Here is a 19,593-nt window from a genome sequence, read left to right as displayed (position 1 = left end):
CTATGAAATGTGGCACGAAACTTTTTTACTGCTGGCGCCATCTCGTGTGCTCGACTCAAAATTAAAACTCGTTTTGCGCCGCGCAGTTTGAAAAAAGCGACGGGATGAAGATGCTCCGCGCTGTTACCGCTGACTCGCAATGAATAAATTTTGGGGTGCTGTCTACAAAATAGACCAAAAATTAACACTTTTTTACCTTTATTTCTCGAAAAAAGGTTCGTTAAATCGGGACAGATCACGGAATCGGTTTCGTTATTTCGGGTTAGTCAAAGCATTGAACCCTATGGGCGTCTGAGGGGGAATTAGGATACCTTCGTTAAATCGAGATTTTAGTTAAATCGGGTTTCGTTAAATCGAGTTTTGACTGTATTTTCATGTCAGTAATGCATCACAAGAACTAAAATTACGTACCTTTGCAGCAGATTTACGTGTTGGTAAGTAAATAATAAATGATAACGCTGGGCACAGTTTAACTACAATTTATTGCTTGAAGAAGTTATCTTCTTCTGGCGAGTAGACAACAAGCGCTGCAGGACGAACGCCTCCACATCCTCGACCTTCCTGTGCACGTCATCGGGGACATCTTTGCAGCGCCCGAGGAATGATCGGGTCTTCTCTAGAAAGACTAGGACATCCGAGCCGGAAACAATCTCTTCCTCTTCGTGCGCTGATCCAGTGTCGGCATCGTCTTCATCGCTACTACATTCTTCTTGCTCACACACTTGATTCACGATGTCTTCGGTGGTGAGCTCCGCGGATGTAGCCGCCGCGCTGTCGCTATCCACATAATTCGAAAGTCGCTGTCCACATAAGTCGCTGTCCACGGTAGTTGCCCAGCCGCAGACGTTTTCTTGAGGGAGCCAGCTGCGACTCTCGATGTAGTTTTATGATCTTGTCCCGATCTTTGAGCATCGTTGCCATTGTTGACGGTGTAATGTCAAGCTCCCTGCACAAGTCCGCTTGCGCTTTTTTCCAGCAGCTGCGACAATATCCGCTTTTTCTTAAGCGAAAACTGGTGTCGCTTCTTTTTAACGCGGGGGCCAGGAGAACTCATTGTCAGCAAAGCTAATGCACAACACAATCACAGCGCTTGCTCGCACACACCACGTCCGCGTTCACGATGGCAAGGCTAGACTGATGGAGGCCTAACAAGCTGAGCTTGACAAAGACGTGCGTTCAAAGGCACGGGGAAATCTGCACAAGAGCGAACACAGAGCACAACACACAAACACACACACAAAAAAAAAACACTCGAACTGCAACAGCGCCATCTATGAAATGTGGCACGAAACTTTTTTACTGCTGGCGCCATCTCGTGAGCTCGACTCAAATTAAAACTCGTTTTGCGCCGCGCAGTTTGAAAAAAGCGACGGGGATGAAGATGCTCCGCGCTGTTACCGCTGACTCGCAATGAATAAATTTTGGGGTGCTGTCTACAAAATAGACCAAAAATTAACACTTTTTTACCTTTATTTCTCGAAAAAAAGGTTCGTTAAATCGGGACAGATCACGGAATCGGTTTCGTTATTTCGGGTTAGTCAAAGCATTGAACCCTATGGGCGTCTGAGGGGGAATTAGGATACCTTCGTTAAATCGAGATTTTAGTTAAATCGGGTTTCGTTAAATCGAGTTTTGACTGTATTTTCATGTCAGTAATGCATCACAAGAACTAAAATTACGTACCTTTGCAGCAGATTTACGTGTTGGTAAGTAAATAATAAATGATAACGCTGGGCACAGTTTAACTACAATTTATTGCTTGAAGAAGTTATCTTCTTCTGGCGAGTAGACAACAAGCGCTGCAGGACGAACGCCTCCACATCCTCGACCTTCCTGTGCACGTCATCGGGGACATCTTTGCAGCGCCCGAGGAATGATCGGGTCTTCTCTAGAAAGACTAGGACATCCGAGCCGGAAACAATCTCTTCCTCTTCGTGCGCTGATCCAGTGTCGGCATCGTCTTCATCGCTACTACATTCTTCTTGCTCACACACTTGATTCACGATGTCTTCGGTGGTGAGCTCCGCGGATGTAGCCGCCGCGCTGTCGCTATCCACATAATTCGAAAGTCGCTGTCCACATAAGTCGCTGTCCACGGTAGTTGCCCAGCCGCAGACGTTTTCTTGAGGGAGCCAGCTGCGACTCTCGATGTAGTTTTATGATTTTGTCCCGATCTTTGAGCATCGTTGCCATTGTTGACGGTGTAATGTCAAGCTCCCTGCACAAGTCCGCTTGCTTTTTTCCAGCAGCTGCGACAATATCTGCTTTTTCTTAAGCGAAAACTGGTGTCGCTTCTTTTTAACGCGGGGGGCCAGGAGAACTCATTGTCAGCAAAGCTAATGCACAACACAATCACAGCGCCGATAACTTTGCAGATCCTACCGTTCGCTGTCGACGTGGTGACACTGCGCTGAATAGGCTTAAGACTACTGCGCAGTATGTGACCACACGCTGGATGGATGATAATGGCCTTACCCTTTGTATCGGGCGGCAGCTTGCGCCGCCTAGCCTATATTCATTCAACGCGACACTCGCGTGATGGCGATACCGCTGGGGCTGTATCCGTTGCAACGAGTTCCCCAGCGCATAGCTGCTGCTTCGGATGATGATGACAGGCGTCAGCTTCAGGGATTTGGTACGGAACTTTGTAATAACGAAGCGTCTTGCGACGAATGCGAGATTAAATTACATATGTTATTCTGAAATATTCGGTAATTTGAAATTCGTAGTACTGAAAGTTTTTTACATTGAAAGTATAGGCATTTTGGCAGGGATTTAAAAAAAATTCGTAATCTGAAAATTTCGTTAATCTGATGTTCGTAGTAACGAGAGTTTACTGTACATAGCGTCTCTTCATCATTCCTCTGGGCATCCTCTGTGGATGTTGCAAATGGACATGGTTTTACCCTACCTGGCTAAACCCTCAACAGACTTCACTGTACTATTGCTACAGCATTAATGCATGTGGCCATTGGCATGCGTGCATGTGCTGTTTCTATGAAAACTTGTTCATAGGATGGGGAGGGGCGCTCACGCCACATTAGTATGCCCTCAATGCAGGCACCCGCCAACTCCGTTCACAAAAAGCCTATCTCAACGGCATCAAAAAAATACGAGTGAGTACCCACATCTTTATTTTTTTCAGTATCACACCCCCCTGGGGGGGTCTTATGTTCAGCCCACACTGGTGCAAGGGTGGATTTATGGGAGAACGGGAAGTGGGAAGGGGGGGGGGGGGGGGTGTTCTTCCCTAATCAAGAAGTTTTGCATAGGGAAACCATGCCGAACCCCTTTCTTGAGCCCGAGCAGTTGAAGTAATATATGGCTCAGATGGGGGGACCGCCTTGCAAGAATGACCCATATATCCGTTCCTGCACTGGTGGTTCCCACCGGTTTTACCACCACCAATGAAGGCTTTGTGTACACCAAAGTGCTATTTTGTCTAGTATTGTGGAAAAGCTGTTGCTGCAGTGAATTCTTGTAGCATTTGAATGCACAGCGGTGTGCAGTGACAATTCAGTGCCAGCCTTGTCAATTGCTGCAAGTCGGATGCAGAGGCTCTCCCTTAATTCCGTGTTGCTAACAAAGCCCTTGTCGATTCGTCTAAATATAGAAAGATCACTGCACCAGGAAATTTATGATTTTTTTTTATTCCGGGACAACGAATGCAGAGCGTTCCGTGCTGGCTTGCACAAGGGAAAAGGTGCACTTGTTTTGTTGTTTGCAAAGTTTTGTCGCAGCTGCCCTTATTGCGCCAAGGTCGAGCACTTTAGTGCAAAATTCCAGTGAGTTCTACCTCCGGTGGTCTCCGTAAGTCTTCAGTGTGTTGTCTATGTGTTGAGTGAAACTGCTGAATTGTTGTTGTTCTCTCTGTTAGTGATGCAGCATTCTTGCGTTGTACAAGCGCCTTGCATAGGGCCTCACGTGGTTACCTGGTTGTTTTTTTCTCTCTCTCTCTGTTACAGAGAAAAAGGAGGCGTCGACATTATACTAAACGAACAAGGTACGCCTTTGCTGTACAAGCTGTATGTGGTTCATAGAAGGTGTGGGGCTGCAGTGGCGGGGTTATTGTTTATCACTCCTCTTGTGTAATGCACTCTGCTGCCTGAAGCAGCATGCTGGCATATGCACATTTAAAAAGCTTAGCTCGAGGCCTGCAATGTTTGTTTGGCTTTCCAGGGTTGTCCTTCAACACTGAATTGTAAGTGGCATTGAGCTTATTGGCAGGAGACATGATTTGTTTCACCAGGCTGCTCTGCGAAGTTTGTGATTTCTTGCTTTAGAGGTCCTTCTGAAAAAGAATATTGATTTTGTGTGTCCTAAATGGGGGGAGGCGTGACGCTGTGTATATGGTCACATTCTGATGGTACGTGTTCCTTTCCATTTTCTCTTTCCCTCGTCTCTGCCCTCTTCCGCACCGCTGCTGACCCTGTGCTGTGGGCCAGAAGGTGACACAAGGGAAGACTCCAAGGAGGCTACCGACATCACCAGCTTGCCCGGCTACGAGCTACTCTCCGACAAGGAGAAGAAGGTTCGTTCACCACTCCACCCTGCTCTAGTGGGGTTTGCTGAGCTGAAGGAAGTGGTTACTTGTGCGTCATGTTCACATCGCCCTCATTCCCCCACTTTCTCTCACAGCTGTGCCAGTCCATGGGAATCAGCCCTGCGTGCTACATCACCTTTAAGACTGTGGTGCTGAAGGTGCGGTTTTCTTCCCTTTATTCTGCAAGCGGATGCCCACGATGAGTGAGCTGGGCATCGTGTAGTCCCTCCTGATTGTGTTTGCAACTGCAAATCATTCACACAGATGCCACTCACCGCCGATATGTCTCTATAGTTGTTTGTTGGTCAGCTCTTTATGTTTGCCTTTGCTTGTTCTTCATATATGCACCCTGCTGGAAGCTCTGTTTTCCCAACACCATTTAGTGGTAACGTTCCCAACGTGGCATCGTACACCACTGCATCACAGGCATTTCATTAGTGGGAGCTGTACGGGAACTATGAACAAGTAGGGCAGTGTGCAGTCATTTTTTCTTTGGTTTATTGCTCAGTTCTGCAGAACCAAGACCGCAGTGAGCTTAGAGTCTGTGATCTCTGTACCCTACAGGACCAAGCACAGCGGCAGAAGGGCAGCATAGCCAAGTTCCGCTCGCCGGCAGGGCTGGACAAGTCACACTGCCGCCGGATCCTGAACCACTTTGCCAACAGCGGCTGGATCTCGGCCAACTGACGATGCCCTATCGTAGTGATCGAGAGTGATGAACAAGCCATTGTTGCCCTTGCCACAACCATCAACCTGCCAGTTTTCATCAGTAGCCGCACAGTGCAAGTTGAGATTGACCGAGAGCTTCCTTCAGCTCGCCCAGCGAAGAAGAGCATGGTACTTCTGCCGTCGTGGTGTCGTTTCTTGTAGCAACGACTGGTGCCGGATCCAGTGAACTGGAAAGCAGTGCAGAGTTGGTTACAGAAGCAAGACTTGTGTGCTGGTGCCCTGCTGTTGGCTATACCTGTCATTCATGCATACCTGTACTCTGTTAACACAGCATATGGGCAGATAATGTCACAGAAAGAGGCTTGATGATGGAAGCATTTGGGTTGGTGTTACCTGGTAGTTGTGCTGACAAGCTTCCCATGGTGCAATCACTATTGCAGTTGCAGCCAAGCAGTCTGCAATGAACACCTGAATACTGCATGAAAGGGAATGCCTAGCATGTGTTCAAGGACCAAAATATTCTGGTGTCTTCATAGAACATGCTAGAGCTTGGTGCAAGCCTGGTTCATCAGTTAGCGTCCTGCTTAGAAAACACCAAGATGCATGGTTTGCACTCACTCACACTTGGGGAAAGTAATCATCGGATGCAGTTGCACGAGTTGTTTCACCCTGAACTGGACTGTACACGTGGGGTTCCGTGTTATGCCCTCACTCTGTTATGCTCGAAGTCAACAGTGGGGAAGTTAGCGCCCGAGTCTTGCTGCTGTTCCCATGGGTGCTGCACGATAGAAACAGCGGACTTCTTCGTACTAGGTGAAAGTGTGGGAAGCTGTGGAGAATGCTAACCCTACTGGAAAATGAAGACGGTTACGCAGAGAGCGGCCACAGTGTCTTGTTTGGACAAATTGAGCAAGCTTGGAGTCTGTAACGGTCACAGTGAGAAACAAGTCTGTGTGCGGTTACGAAGAAGATTGTAGCCTTGTCACGTTTGCAGGAATGCACTCTGTTGAAGGAAAGAGCCTCCGAGACAAGAACTTTAGACCGGTGGAAGGGACGCTGTTTGGTTTTGGTGAACGAAAAGAATGTAACCAGGTACTGTGATCCCTGTGGTGCTCTTTTGTTTGGTCTGAGTGGGAGCATGCATTTTTCACTTGAGGTGTGGCATTGCTGTGTGCAGAAGCATGAATTTAGTGCTTGTGAGAGGCAGTTCCAAGGTTATGTTTTTACATACTGTAGTTCACTGGAGTGACATTTTACTTCAGTGAAATGCAAGGTGTGGCTTTGAATGTGAATTTTTTTGATGATTTGTTGAATGTTGATGGTGGCACAGACTAGGGTTTTCCAAATGATAAAAAAAAATCGATTCCACAATTCTGATAGATTGCATTTTGTATTGGGACCAAAGCAGCATTGAAGCATCAGGCACCATAATTTCAGTCACAGCACAATGTCTAATTACTTTTTGTTTGTAATGGCCACTGAATTTCTTTGGTTTTTGTTTGGGCATCCATATCTTGCACCTCTTGGCATCGTCCAGCGCATTACCATTGCAAGGTGTGTCAACCTTGCCTGTGCTTGAAGGGCCCTTAATTCATGCTTAGTCAAAAAAGAGGTGTTTCCAAATTATGTTCGCTCGCACAAAAGTTTTTAAAAAGTGCTCAAGGCATAAGTCTTGTATTTGAAAATGTTCCATAACTGCAGCGCAACGAACGGGACGCAGGAGGACACAGGCAGGGACACAGCAGAGCTGCATTCTTGTCTGTGTCCTTCTTCTACGTCCCGTTCGTTGCGCTGTAGTTATGGAATATAGAAGCCATCTCGCCCAACAACTTACCTTGTAGATTTGAAAATGTGGGACTCTGCTGCTATATGCCCCTCCCACTGTTTTTGAAGTCTGCCATCACCCCTGCTGTGTGTTGCCACAAAATGACATGCAGAGGCATCCAGAGGCAGTTTGGCAAGTGTAGTGCAGCTGTGTTACTTATGGTGTCTTCGGCTGACGGCACTCATGGAATCTTCTACGCAGACGTTGTGGGCAGAGGACGCTGCTGATGCCGAAAATTTCTCTATACAGTGGCTGATGGGCAGCATCGACGAAGGGGAAAAATTTGAATGATTCACGAATCTGAAATCAAATGAAGAGCGTTAGCTAAGTTGTTTTCACCTATGCATTTGACTATGCTTTACATTATTATTAACTATGATTATTAAAGTGCACCTACGTTATATCCAAGGCACAAATTTGTTATATCCAAATTTCACTCCCAGGTCCCAAATTTGGATACCTACGTGTAGATCACGAAACGACGTTTCATTCGGTATGGCCCGCATCTCTCTGCGACCATTGGTTGATGGGAATCACATTTTGCACGATGCTGCAGCAATTTGATCACATGACTGGTCACCATGTGACATGTCCGTCAGATGCGAGTAGTAAGAGCTTAAGACAGGCGAAGCATCACAAGTGGGCATATTTTAAAGAAATGTTATAGGAGCTGCAATGCATTTACTCGCGCTGCAATCATGCAGCTGCCGGCTTGCATGTTGTGTCTTGCCCTTATGAGAAAATTAAAGGTTTGTCAGTATTATTAGTCCTGCTAGTCCGGCTTTAGCTCATGCAGTGAACAGCAGATGCTTTTCATCCGGCGTGCCTGCACTTTATGACATCATACTCTTTGTCAATGTGTGCACAGTTTAAGGGATATCAATAAAGCGACAATGTGGGAAGCTGAGATTGGATTAAGAATCACCTGCAGATATTTTCGGAAGCTACTGTAGCTGAAGCTCTTGCCACTCGTGTAGTAATTGACGTCACTTCCTGCGCACCGGCAGCGAGGTAGTGCGCCTCAGCCGAAGACACCATTAGCTCAGTGCTTTTCACTGCTGGAACATAAGCCTAGTAAGGCATCCCGAGGTGAATAAGTAGTTAGGTGTTTCATTGGTGATAACATTGTGGTGCAGGTTCTTGTGCAGTGGTTCATGGATCTGCCGGACATCTTTGAATGATCTCTCCAAAGCTTTCTTTCTTGTGAAATGCACAATGCAAGGGCGTGTGGCAACGCTACTCACTTGACAGGCCTTGCAGTTTGTGCCACTTCCTTCAAGGGCTGTGGCTGTCATTCCTGAAGCTCAAAACGTGTGCTATGGCAGGTCATCTTAGGGTTTCTCACGTCTAGCTCTACAGCAAGGCATTTCTTGCTGGTGTTTGCCAGCACTATAGTTGTGTGGAAGTTGTGGCAAGAGTGAGAGGCATAGAACTAGGGATGGTTGCTTTTTTGAAATGAAGAGGCGAGGTTGTATATACTGCATTCTTGTAAAATTGCTCATTGAAAATATCACGTGATGCACCTGTACATATCCCACTGAAAGCATCATTAATTTAGAGCGCACACTTTTTATGTTGCCCAGAATAGTGGTAGTCACCCTTTCACTGCCATACCAGGGATGTTTCACGCACATATTGTTTCGTGCCTGTTTGTTTGCTTTGTGTTTAATTAAGCTCACTCCCTACCACTTACCTGTGTGTTTACTCGTGTTAAAAAATATTAAAAACACATTGTGCTATTTGCATCAGATTGTGTAACAAAAGTAAGCTTTAAAGCTAAGGAACAACGAGAGTTAGCTTGTGTTTTCGACGTCGGTCAAAAGGCGAATTCTCTGCGTCTCATTGCGTTATCTCTCCTGCACAGGCTCGGATGATCACCATGGCAGGTCTGTGCTCTCATTAGACAGTTTTAGCTGTGTGTACGCAACGGCTTAGCGTACGCAAGGAGTTTGCGGGGACGGTAGTGCGCATGCGCAGAACGCAAGCGCAAGCCCTGTGTCTTGCGTGCGTACGCTAACCAGCGGACTTTGCGTTGCGGCGCTTGCGTGGCTTGCGTACGCTAACTTTGACAAGATGGCGGCGCCCAGCTCGCCCACTTCGGAATAAATACATGTCGCCGCTGGATTCTCCGACGCAATAGCTCGCTCAAATGGTAGCGGTTCGCTTTAATTTCGCCTACTCTTGCCCACACGTAACGGTATAAGCCCCTGTTTTTCAGATAATTTGGTGATTTTCAAGCTCCTAGGCCTAACTATATGCAGTGTTTTCCTCGTAGCAACGACACCTGGCGAAACAGTTTTCTGGCTTTTAGCCAGTTCTTACATTTTCTTCGGTTTGTATAGTTTTTCTTCTTGGAACAAAAAAAAAGGCTCACAATGCACTCACACTAGTTATCAGTAATCACGGGTGAAATGTTCTTCAACCGAGTGTTGATGTGGTTTGACGCCTTGTCACTAGATGGCGCCACGTGCGCCTGAGGGACGCTACGGCACGGCCAGCTAAAACTATACTTCGGAGCGGACAGCGTAGCGCACGCAGCGCCGTAGCGCTTTGCGTACGCAAGCACTTGCGTACGCACAGCTAAAACTGTCTATTGACTGAGAAATCGGCAAACTTTTTACAAATGCAGACTCCAGTGTAAGTGACAATGGTGCATTTGTTGATCTAAGCACCTAAAATGTCCAATGAACTGGTGTGGAAAAAAATCCTCGGTAGGGAGTGAGCATCAATTTGGAAAACCTGGCAGTGAAAGGGTTATACAATTTAAAAAATATATGGGTGCAGTGTCCACTCTGTGTTATGCCTACTTTGCTGATTTTTGAGTTTTAATATCCTTGGCTTTTCTCATGTGCTGCTTCCTGCTGTGGCTTGACATCAATCTTTGCGCACAGTTCAGTTTGCTGTCATTTGTTTAGAAGGGACTGGCAAGTGACCTAAGCGTGTGATGAGATTATCTCATCACACAAAAGCTCATCACAAGGAAATCTCTTGTATTTAATCTGGCGTCCCATTGCTGGTCGAAAGGGAAATTGTAATTCCTCGATGCTGAAAATTGTGTAAAACAAGGTGTAGTGACATTCTGTTGTGAAAACTTGGTACTGTCGGTTGCAGTCCTTGTAACATGGCAGTGTGCATTGGTGCTTTTGTGTACATACAATAGGCATAAGTAAGGGCGCGTTCACACTTCTCCAAAAATTGGCGAGTGAAACGTATTCGGCCGCTTTAGACGCCGACCAGGGCAGAAAACGGCGCAGTGAGTCCGATCGGTCCGTGACCATTTTCCGCCACCGGAACAATTCTGCGGCGACAAACATGGCAGTGCCCTTAGAAGCAGGTACCCCTTGCCTCAGAATGAATTCGTCATTGCTGCCTTTCTCAGTGCGTTCACTGGCCATAAATAGGGCACCGGTCTTTCGCTTCGTCTGACCTCACCTTTAAGAAGACATACAAGTGATAAACTTGCTTTATTTTTTATTTGTAGTGACGATTTTTTCGCTACTAGGCTTAAGAGGAGCATAGGTTTGTTGACAGTAATAGTTCCTGTCCTGACAAGCAGATGGCGCCACTAGGCTGGGCTTAATGTTGTGGGTTATGTCTGCATATGCTGAACTAAAAGTGGGAATGTGCCCGTGTTTAACGCACGCAAGTGTGCATCAATTTTAGTACACAGCGTCGATATATGCTCTTTTCTAACCGTGTCCCTGTACGCCGCGAGTGGTGACTGCGAAGTGTGTGGAAAAGCGAGTCACAACAGCAGTGCGGGAGTTCAGTTTCACCCGGGCGTCGAAAGATGAGCACAGGTCCTAGTTTTTCCGACAAGCGAATCCGCTTCGCTCACTGGATTTTTGGACAAGTGTGAACGTGCCCAAAGAGAGCACACAAGTGTGCGTATATTAGCACAGAGCTAAGGCAATGGTCCTGAAAAAATGTGCCAAACAGCCCCATTGTTTAACGCAGTATTACATTTTTGTCGTGATTGGTACAGACTTTCTTTGCAGTTCCTCAATTTTGCTAGCATCCATTAGCCATTGCTCTCACTCCTCATTGTTTCCAGCTATGCATAAAATCGGAGTGTTCTGAAAAATGTTTCACCGTTCGTAATGAAACTGTTGTGGGATCAGGAACTCGGGGTGTGAAGCTTTCCATTGCAGGAAAAAAAAATGTTCCAAACCGTCATTTGACGGTTCCTGTAACCATGAAACTGCTTGCTACCAAAGTACTGATGATGTTTATAATTGCTGGTGCAGCCATCGGGCACATATTGCAAAATTTTGTTGATTACTTGCTGTAAACAGTCTAGTTAGGATCTGCGAGTCTGAGAAAATATTTTCATTTACGTTAATTTATCACCACATACTAGTGTGTAGCTTTTCCTGTTTGCATTTAACTGGTGGTATTTAAGTCCTGTGACATCTCTTGAATACCATGGGTGAAAGACATATTTTTGTAGAACTGAAGCCAAAATGCTCCTACATTTCACAACTTCACAGAAATGACAAGTTAGCAACTTCTGAGAATGTCACGAGTGAAGATGCTCATTTTGCTGGGAAGTTGCTGTTCAATACCTGAGGCAGTCTCCTAGGTTTGGGTTTTTGGACACAATTTCAGACTATTTTTTGCTCACTAGGGAAATGTGCAACTGAAAGGGCATGTCATTTGCATCATCATCACCATTTCACAGATTTCTAGCAGTTAATGTGAAAACAGGTATGTCTATTTTGGTTGAGCGTGCACTTGATTGTGGGTCTGCTTTTTATGTCCAAAACAAGCAATACTTTGCAGGTGCATAGCATATTTTGTGAATTGCAATCGTCTGTCTTTTGTTCGAGTTTTGCCTCAATATACCAAGACTATTGTAACAGAACATAATATATAACCTTGCAATATGCCTGGTTTCGGGTGTTTCTTTGGTTACAGAGTGCCATTGATATGTCCAGGCTTAGCGAGCAGCAATTCTCTATGTTTACTTCGTTAAAGAGCAGCATAGTAAAAGTATAGACAACTTAGAAGCTCGTAGGTGTCATCTTGGTCGGTTAATACCGACCCTTTTTTAGCCATGTTGCCCGACGCACAATTTTGCAGCCACTTAGCAAGAGTTTTACTGATGTGTGTGGCATTGCACGAGGTTGTAACCCAGCTCCGTGGCGGGCTGCACAATTGGAGTGTTTTTCTTTTGTGACTACAGCAGTGCCCAAAAGTCTCTACAGGATGAAAGTTCAGAGGAACATTTGAGGTCTAATAAAATTTATTCTTTGGTTTGCAAAGCTGTCTTTCCTTTGCTTTGCTTTGGGAAGACAGGCAGCAGTTTTCTCATGACTGTGATCAGTCTGGATTCTTTTTTCTTTTTTAAAAGGGCGCTTTGTGCATGTACAGTGGAGCTCTCCTTTCTCAGTACAATAGACGATATGCGAAACTGCCTGGGGGTCTGGCAACAATGCACGTGCTGCCATCTTTCTGTTCAGGGGGTAATGGGTCAGCTGGGCATTCACATGGTTGTTGTAACCATGCAAAGGGCGCTGCCAGCCTTAGCATAAACGAGTTGCAGAGAACAAGCAACCATGGAGTGCAAACTTCCGCCACGTGCTAAGATAGGCTGTTTTGATTGGTCGCCCTGAGTGTCGTCATTGGGAGAGTGAAATGGGAATGGGAAGCTGCGCGAAAATCGAGTTGAGGGCAGTATTTTGAAATTTCTTCATTGAATAACTCCCGTTCCTATGCATCGATTCCAGCCGCCGCGGTGGCTGAGTGGTTATGGCGCTCGGCTGCCGGCCCGAAAGACGCGGGTTCGATCCCGGACGCGGCGGTCGAATTTCGATGTAGGCGAAATTCTAGAGGCCCGTGTGCTGTGCGATGTCAGTGCACTTAAAACAACCCCAGGTGGTCGAAATTTCCGGAGCCCTTCACTACAGCGTCCTTCATAGCCTGAGTCGCTTTGGGACGTTAAATTCCCCATAAACCATATGCATCGATTCCTGTAATTCTTTTTGAGTCAGCATCTGTGTGACATAAAGAATCCATCTGAAGCGTAACCGGCATCTGTTCAATCGGTGTTCTGCAGCCCCTTTAAACGACAGGTTAAAAACGTCAAAGGTAAAAATTGGATAGATTCAATGAAGAAGAAGCATAGTGTAGAACTATATCGGTGCTGGAAAAGGCAGATCAGAAAGGAAACGTTTTATGATACCTCAAGAGGCAGTGCCCTCCTCTTTGCAGCCAGGTCAGGGTGTCTTAGAACGCACAGCTACAAAAAGAAATTTAACGAAGATGATGACACATGTGCTGTGTGTGGTAAATCTGTAGAAACAATAGAACACCTCATTCTAAAATGTGATGGTATCCATCCCGATGGCGATGAAGGCACAGTCACTCTTCCTGAGGCCCTAAGGTTTAGAGATAACAATAGTCATGTAAATAAATCTGCGGTGGAAATTAGCTAAAAACGATTGGAGGATTGCTGGCTCAAAACCAGAGAGGTGACATAAGTTTTAAAGTGTAGGAAGGCGTATTTTAATGAAAATGGCGAATTTTATTAACTTACAACAGAGTTAAACGAAAATAAAGAAAAAAACAGCATGGTGGCAACTACCACTGCCCTGTTTCAAATGGGATGCTCCTACCTTCCATCCATCCATCCATCCATGGCCCATTATAATTCACGAATGCACTGCACTGCGTAAGACAATCTTCTTTGCTTGTTGGGGCGAACAATTTTCGTTTTCAACAAGAGGTAGCGCTAGCTGTATTTAAAGCGGGATCTTCAAATATTGTTTGCATCAGTCCTGTGGACGAAACTGCACTAGACGCCGCGCTAAAAATCGCGAAAAGTTGCGTGAGCAATCCTACACGCCATGCCGCAAAGGGATAATAAAGTCGAGCAATAAAACAGAGTTCACTTACTGCTGCAATTGCTCAGCGGAGAATACAACGTCCAGTGGGCTATAGCCCCTGCATTTTTTTTCTTTCAGCTGTATCCTACTATAGATATCTTATCTGTTTTCAGGCATGCATCAGCCCACAGCAATATCATGTGAAATGAGTTTACTGACAAAGAATTGAAATGTGTTCCTAACGCATCGTGTATTCATGTACAGTCGAACCTCGTTATAACGAAGTAGCATCATGACCGTAAATTAGTTTGTTATAATTGATATTCGTTGCAACAGTAGACATAAATTTCGGCTCTGACAATTCCGCAATTTGACTTGCACAAATATTCTAGATATTTAAATGCATTCTAGGCTTTGAACCCACTATAAACGAGGTAATCCTTACCTATCTCCTTGTGGCATTTCAAAGCTAGTTTGACAAAACAGGTCTGCATCCATTTATTCAAAGAAGGATGTGATCTTCGTCTGGTGACTTTGATTTGGAAATGCCTTCTTAGTTTTTAGGAGATGAAAACATTTGAAAATCGGCGCCGATAAAAAGGAACTGGGCAATTTCATGCTTTATTAAAGCAACAAACTTTTGAAAGTACAGCAAATATGAAATGATCAATGTGCAAGTCATTTTTTTTCATGTCTTGTGTATCATGAGTCAAGAGCACAATTGCTTTAGACTAGCACCTCTTTTTCAGGCAAGTGCTCCTGCTCTCTTAGCTCACTAGTGTTTGCAGTTCACGTGCAGTAACCCGAGTTAAACACTGTGATGTCATTTAGGTGCCATGCACTGGCTGACACAACTGCTAACATGAAATTGCAGATCCAGTTTGTTTCTTGCAAATATAATTCATGCAAAAATAAGCAATTTACAGACACATCAAGCCAAGCAGTCCTTCTTAATTATTGGCACCTGCATGTTCGCAAGGGCAGCACACACTGAAATAACAAAAACTTTGTTTATGTGATAGACCAGGCTTTTTGGTACAGTGTTGTTAAGAATATGATAAACCTTGAACCATTCGACTGTTTTTTTACATGGATGTTGTGTACAGGCATAAACTGGTATGTCTTTTCCATGTCGTGTTTCGACATTTGATTGTCCCCTGAATTACAAGGAGGCATAATTAGCACTGCACCTGTCTCCTCTATGTTGGCTGGATACCTGGAAGTTCTTTGCCGCTTAAAACTAGATTGCCTGGCTTGAGAAGCTGTGCGAAACCAATCTCGAGTTATGAACGAGTCTGTGTGTTGCCCTCCGTACACCTTGGATATCAAACTTATCACGCCATTAGGGATTATCCCTATTAAGGACCTGAATGTGCACCCTCCCTGCTGATGTGAATACAAACTGTGTTGACAATTGGGATTTGAGGGAGTTTTTGTGCAGATGTCGGTGAGATCTATTATTAAGGTGCAGTTTGGATAGTTTCCTTTAAATGGAGCAGGCAAAGAAAGCTTGATTATTTCTCGTGATGGCATGAACACCCAGTTATTCAGAGCAGTGCTCAGAATATCAAGTGTTTTCCTAAAAACAGTTGATGCGGTTGCAGTTGTAACGCTGAACAGCGCTGCCAAGATACTGTACGCCATCCCAAGCCGAAGCTTGGCGAGGAACAAGCAGAGCTCGTCTTTCTGTGACATGGCATTGCACCCGTTGTACCTGAGTGGAGGCAACAAGTTCAAAAGCAGGCAAAAGACTGGCATCGTTGCACCACACAAACCTTGCAGTGCCTCTTCCTTTAGAGACTCAAAGCCACGAAATCCACACTTTCTCTTCCAATTTGCATCTGTGCTTGCGACCTTCAGGAGAGAATAAACACGTAGTATGATGAAATGAATAAGGAAAAAGATAAGAGTAGTAACAAATGAAAAATAGTATCCACTTTCCTGCAACTAAGCATTTTTTCTCGAAAGAAAATAAGCACCGTCATGATAAAATGACGAATTCTTGCCAGAAATAGCTAATTAAAAATAAACTGCCTAATAATACAAGTAAATAGCAATAAAACGAAAATTTGTCTGCTAACATTGAAACACTGGCACAGTTTAACACAGAAAATAAGGAACAGGACCAGAGTTCGACCTTGTGCTTCATTTCAGTGTGCGCAACTTGAATTGATCCCTCGGTGCCATTTGTCGCTGAGAGAAGTATAGTTAGCGTTTCTGAAGTCGCCCATTCTTCTGTTGACTGAAAGACAAAGAATGAAACAAATGATGCGTTATGGTTTTTTTATGCAAATTTTCAGTGCTGTGTGGGGCAGTTGAAAGAACAGTAACAAAAGCAAATTGTCTGCTGCACTGGTGCTGAGCGTCGTCTACACTGATTCCGTCTGAGCCCTTATATTTAAAGGATAAGCTTACAGCATCTCTCTTTCGACTGCAGTGACTTTTTTTCACTTATGACACACACATGCACCAAAGGCTGTGAATCGCCTGTGCTGTTGGGTGAAGGAACAGCTGTGCTTGCTTCCAGAGATTCATCGTTGAAATCCATTATGCTCGGGCCACAATGCAGCTCGTCCTTAATGGAGGTTTCTGGCTCAGCTGTGTTTTGTGACGGACGCTTCTCTCCACCATCCAGCTGTGTAGACGAGATTTCCTGGCTGAAACGCCTTTGCCACCTGCATTGCACAATGAAATGGCAGGATCAGTGCTAGTGTTGTGCAGGCTGCAAGCAAACCTGCCATGAAATCAACTCACTGAGTGCATGTTGATGCAGATTTTGTGATATGTTAGTATGCACACACTTTCACTAACAAAATGGAAGTCAACAGATCTTACTAGAAAACATAAGGTCACGTTTCCACTGACAGCTTCATGTTTTTGCTCTCATACCTTCGCGCCCTTTTCTGGTCACGTGCCTTTTTTCTGTAGACAGGTGGAAAGATGGTTGGGATGTAGGATGAATGTTGGCTTATGTCGCTCTTGCAATTGCCCTCAAAATGAGCGCTGCAAATTCGTGTGTGTGCCTTGGGCAGCCACTTCGTTCCATCAGGACTACACAAGAAAAAAAAAACAGCATTGGCAATTGTAAATCACCTCGACAGGCTCATTTTGCACACATAACTATTCAGATGAAAAACAAATCCAAATGCCTTTAAAAGGCAAAGGCGGGCTAGTTGGTGGTTAACACGGGGGTGCATATTGCGACCGCGCAAAACGACAAGGGACGAAGAGAAGAATGCACAAGACACAACGCGGAACTTCAACTGAGGTTTACTACAAGGAAAACCACATATATACAAGATTCGTAATCACACCTGATAGACAGCAGACACCATCACGTGTTGAATTCCTTCTTGGATAAGGATACGGAAGTATTCCGGAAGGTTCCGAGACACAATTGTCCTGAAAAAATTACCGACCCAGCTTAGCAGGGAAATTTTTGAAGCCTACAGCATTAGAAAAGAAAATAACCGTTGCATAAGCACCACTTAATTCCGTATCCTTATTCAAGAAGGAATTCAACTATCTTTACGCTAAATTGTGCCACGCGCGCCCGCATGCCAGTGTCACGTGATGGTGTCTGCTGTCTATCAGGTGCGATTACGAATCTTGTATACAGTATTGTGCGTTTTTATCGCTGACACTTTCAAAAATTTCCCCGCCTCAACCGCTGGCTCGTTTGCGATGAAACTGCACACAGAGCTTGCGTATTATGGTAACTTTTGTATCGTAGCAAGTTTGACAATGGTACTTACTTAGTTCAGGCGCACATGATGCGAAAACGTAAGCGTCTACGAGAGATCGGCGAGCCAAAACCCGCAGACGACGCTTTTTCGCTGAGAACCGGCAGTGGCGCCATCTGTTTTCGGCAGCGGAAAGCGTCACGACTAGGCCGCCGAGGCGAGCATTGCAAACAATATTCTTTAAAAGGTAAAGCCTCGTTAAATAATTTGTTCTGATATTTTTCCGCTTAATTAGTCGAAAATGTTGTAAGCGCTTCAGTAGAAGCAGACGAAACGACAGGAACGGCATATTGAAACGGCCCGCGCTCCTTGCAACGCTCTCCTCGACGGCCTTGTGACGCTTTGCGCTACTGCAAACAGAAGACGCCACTGCCGCCCTTCAGCGAAAAAGCGTCGTCTGCGGGTTTTGGTTGCCGATCTCTGCACGCAAGCTCTGTGTGCAGTTTCACCGCAAACGAGCCAGCGGTTGAGGCGGGGAAATTTTTGAAAGCGTCAGCGATAAAAACGCACAATACTGTAGGTTTTCCTTGTAGTAAACCTCAGCTGAAGTTACGCGTTGTGTCTTGTGCATTCTTCTCTTCGTCCCTCGTCGTTTTGCGCGGTTGCAATATGCACTCCCCTGCCTTTAAAAGTTGGTTGGTTGGAAATGCAGTCAGTTATGACGCGATACAAGGGGTAGCACCGGGGGTAATCAAAACTGAACGTTGTTCTCACCACGCAACAGACTTTGAAAATACTCGCGCTGCGAGAAGGCAGTGAGTGCGAGCAGACGCAACTGTAGTCGTTACGTGCATGCGCTGCGTTACGTTCCCGTTCAGCTAATCGAAACGAACAAGAGCGAAGAAATGAAACGGCAAAAGCTCAGAGCGAGCCAAAGCTGTCATCTTACTTGATTCTCCTTACAGCGGATATCCACGCTTGCCGCCTTTCTTTCTCGTACCACTTGCCCGGGAATCCGTACATTCTCACAGGCGGATCTCGTCCCTTGGTGTTCTTTGCACTATTGTGGCAGTCCACGACGCAACAATACTTCGTACCCATTTTCTGCTTGGATGGGACCGCTTCTGTCATCGCGAAATAGCATAAGTGCCGCCTCGCGCAAAGCGCCTGCTGGCTTCAGTGGCTTGTCGAACGAGCACACAGAGAAAGGCCAAGTTGGAAAAGCCTTACGGCTCAGCTAGCTTAGCCGACGTGAGATCGCCGCTAGGGCAGAAACAGCGCTGGCATCGCACAAAGTGCTTTCTTTTCTGTTAAGTATGGTGGGGGTGGTCAGTGCTAAAACTCTAATTTAAACCACCTGGGATTCATTAACGCGCACGAACATCGCAAGAATGCGTTTTATTTCGCCCAAACCGAAATGCGGCGAGATTTGATTCGCGACCTTGTTATCAGCAGCCTAGCACCAAAGCCCCTGAAACACCTCAGAAAGGCAAGAAACACAACACACACACGCACACACACACACACACACACACACACACACACACACACACACACACACACACACACACACACACACACACACACACACACACACACACACACACACACACACACACACACACACACACACACACACACACACACACACACACACACACACACACACACACACACACACACACACACACACACCACCGTACCATATCGCTCCAAGCTCCTAATTGCATGTAGCATTCACTCCCCTTGCGCTATGTTGCAACTGTGCGTTAAGCTTGAGTATATGAAGCGCACAAAAACGCAGCACACAGGAAAAGAAATACACGTGACAGGCGCTTAAGCCTCCGTAGTTTGGCACGAAGCTCCATTTATGTTCCAATCCCCCCTTTTCTCTTTGGGAACACGCTTTTCAAGGTGACGTCACCTTTTCCCTTCAAGTTCTGTGTGAGCATCTCTCAGTATGTTCCCGAGTCCTAGTGCTTAATTTGAGCGAGCTATGTACGGAAAAAAAAAATTGCCCCTGCTGCACGTTGGCAGTTCTACGCA

General features: G+C 45.6%; 2 protein-coding genes across 17 annotated transcripts in view; one reads left to right on the top strand and one right to left on the bottom strand.

Moving 5' to 3' along the window:
* Nucleotides 1-12,301, top strand: part of Ada2b (Transcriptional adapter 2B) — a 36,807-nt gene extending 24,506 nt beyond the window's left edge. Inside the window, exons 13-17 of one of the 11 annotated variants that reach the window (XR_013314964.1) lie at nt 3,045-3,116; nt 3,966-4,003; nt 4,449-4,531; nt 4,639-4,701; nt 5,108-6,313. Coding sequence is in view for 8 of the 11 variants with exons in the window: in XM_077665821.1 (XP_077521947.1) it covers nt 3,061-3,116; nt 3,966-4,003; nt 4,446-4,531; nt 4,639-4,701; nt 5,108-5,230 (366 nt within the window). In the remaining 3 variants the exon portion in view is untranslated. Of the gene's footprint in view, nt 1-3,044; nt 3,117-3,965; nt 4,004-4,179; nt 4,202-4,445; nt 4,532-4,638; nt 4,702-5,107 lie in introns of those variants that run through there. The other 10 variants (XM_077665815.1, XM_077665821.1, XM_077665814.1 and 7 more) reach the window with 10 other exon arrangements.
* On the bottom strand, nt 7,210-18,753 carry LOC144133026 (uncharacterized). 6 transcript variants are annotated; one of them, XR_013314966.1, is made up of 6 exons: nt 18,497-18,753; nt 16,754-16,915; nt 16,352-16,539; nt 15,991-16,106; nt 15,640-15,718; nt 7,210-7,337 (listed from the first exon to the last, which is right to left on the bottom strand). XR_013314966.1 is itself a non-coding variant. In XM_077665824.1 (6 exons), exons 1-5 carry the CDS (start codon nt 18,676-18,678, stop codon nt 15,658-15,660), a joined length of 732 nt encoding a protein of 243 aa, XP_077521950.1. In that variant the 5' UTR covers nt 18,679-18,753; the 3' UTR covers nt 7,210-7,337; nt 15,640-15,657. The 6 variants fall into 6 exon arrangements, 4 of the variants coding, with proteins under 4 accessions (XP_077521950.1, XP_077521949.1, XP_077521948.1 ...); XM_077665824.1 differs by having other exon boundaries at nt 16,329-16,539; XR_013314965.1 differs by lacking the exon at nt 7,210-7,337 and adding an exon at nt 15,259-15,578.
* Between the last annotated feature and the right edge of the window lie 840 nt (nt 18,754-19,593).

This window comes from Amblyomma americanum, chromosome 5 (genome assembly GCF_052857255.1).
Source record: "Amblyomma americanum isolate KBUSLIRL-KWMA chromosome 5, ASM5285725v1, whole genome shotgun sequence".
In the NCBI taxonomy this organism is placed as follows: Eukaryota; Metazoa; Arthropoda; class Arachnida; order Ixodida; family Ixodidae; genus Amblyomma; species Amblyomma americanum.
This window is presented reverse-complemented; position numbering and strand designations above follow the sequence as displayed.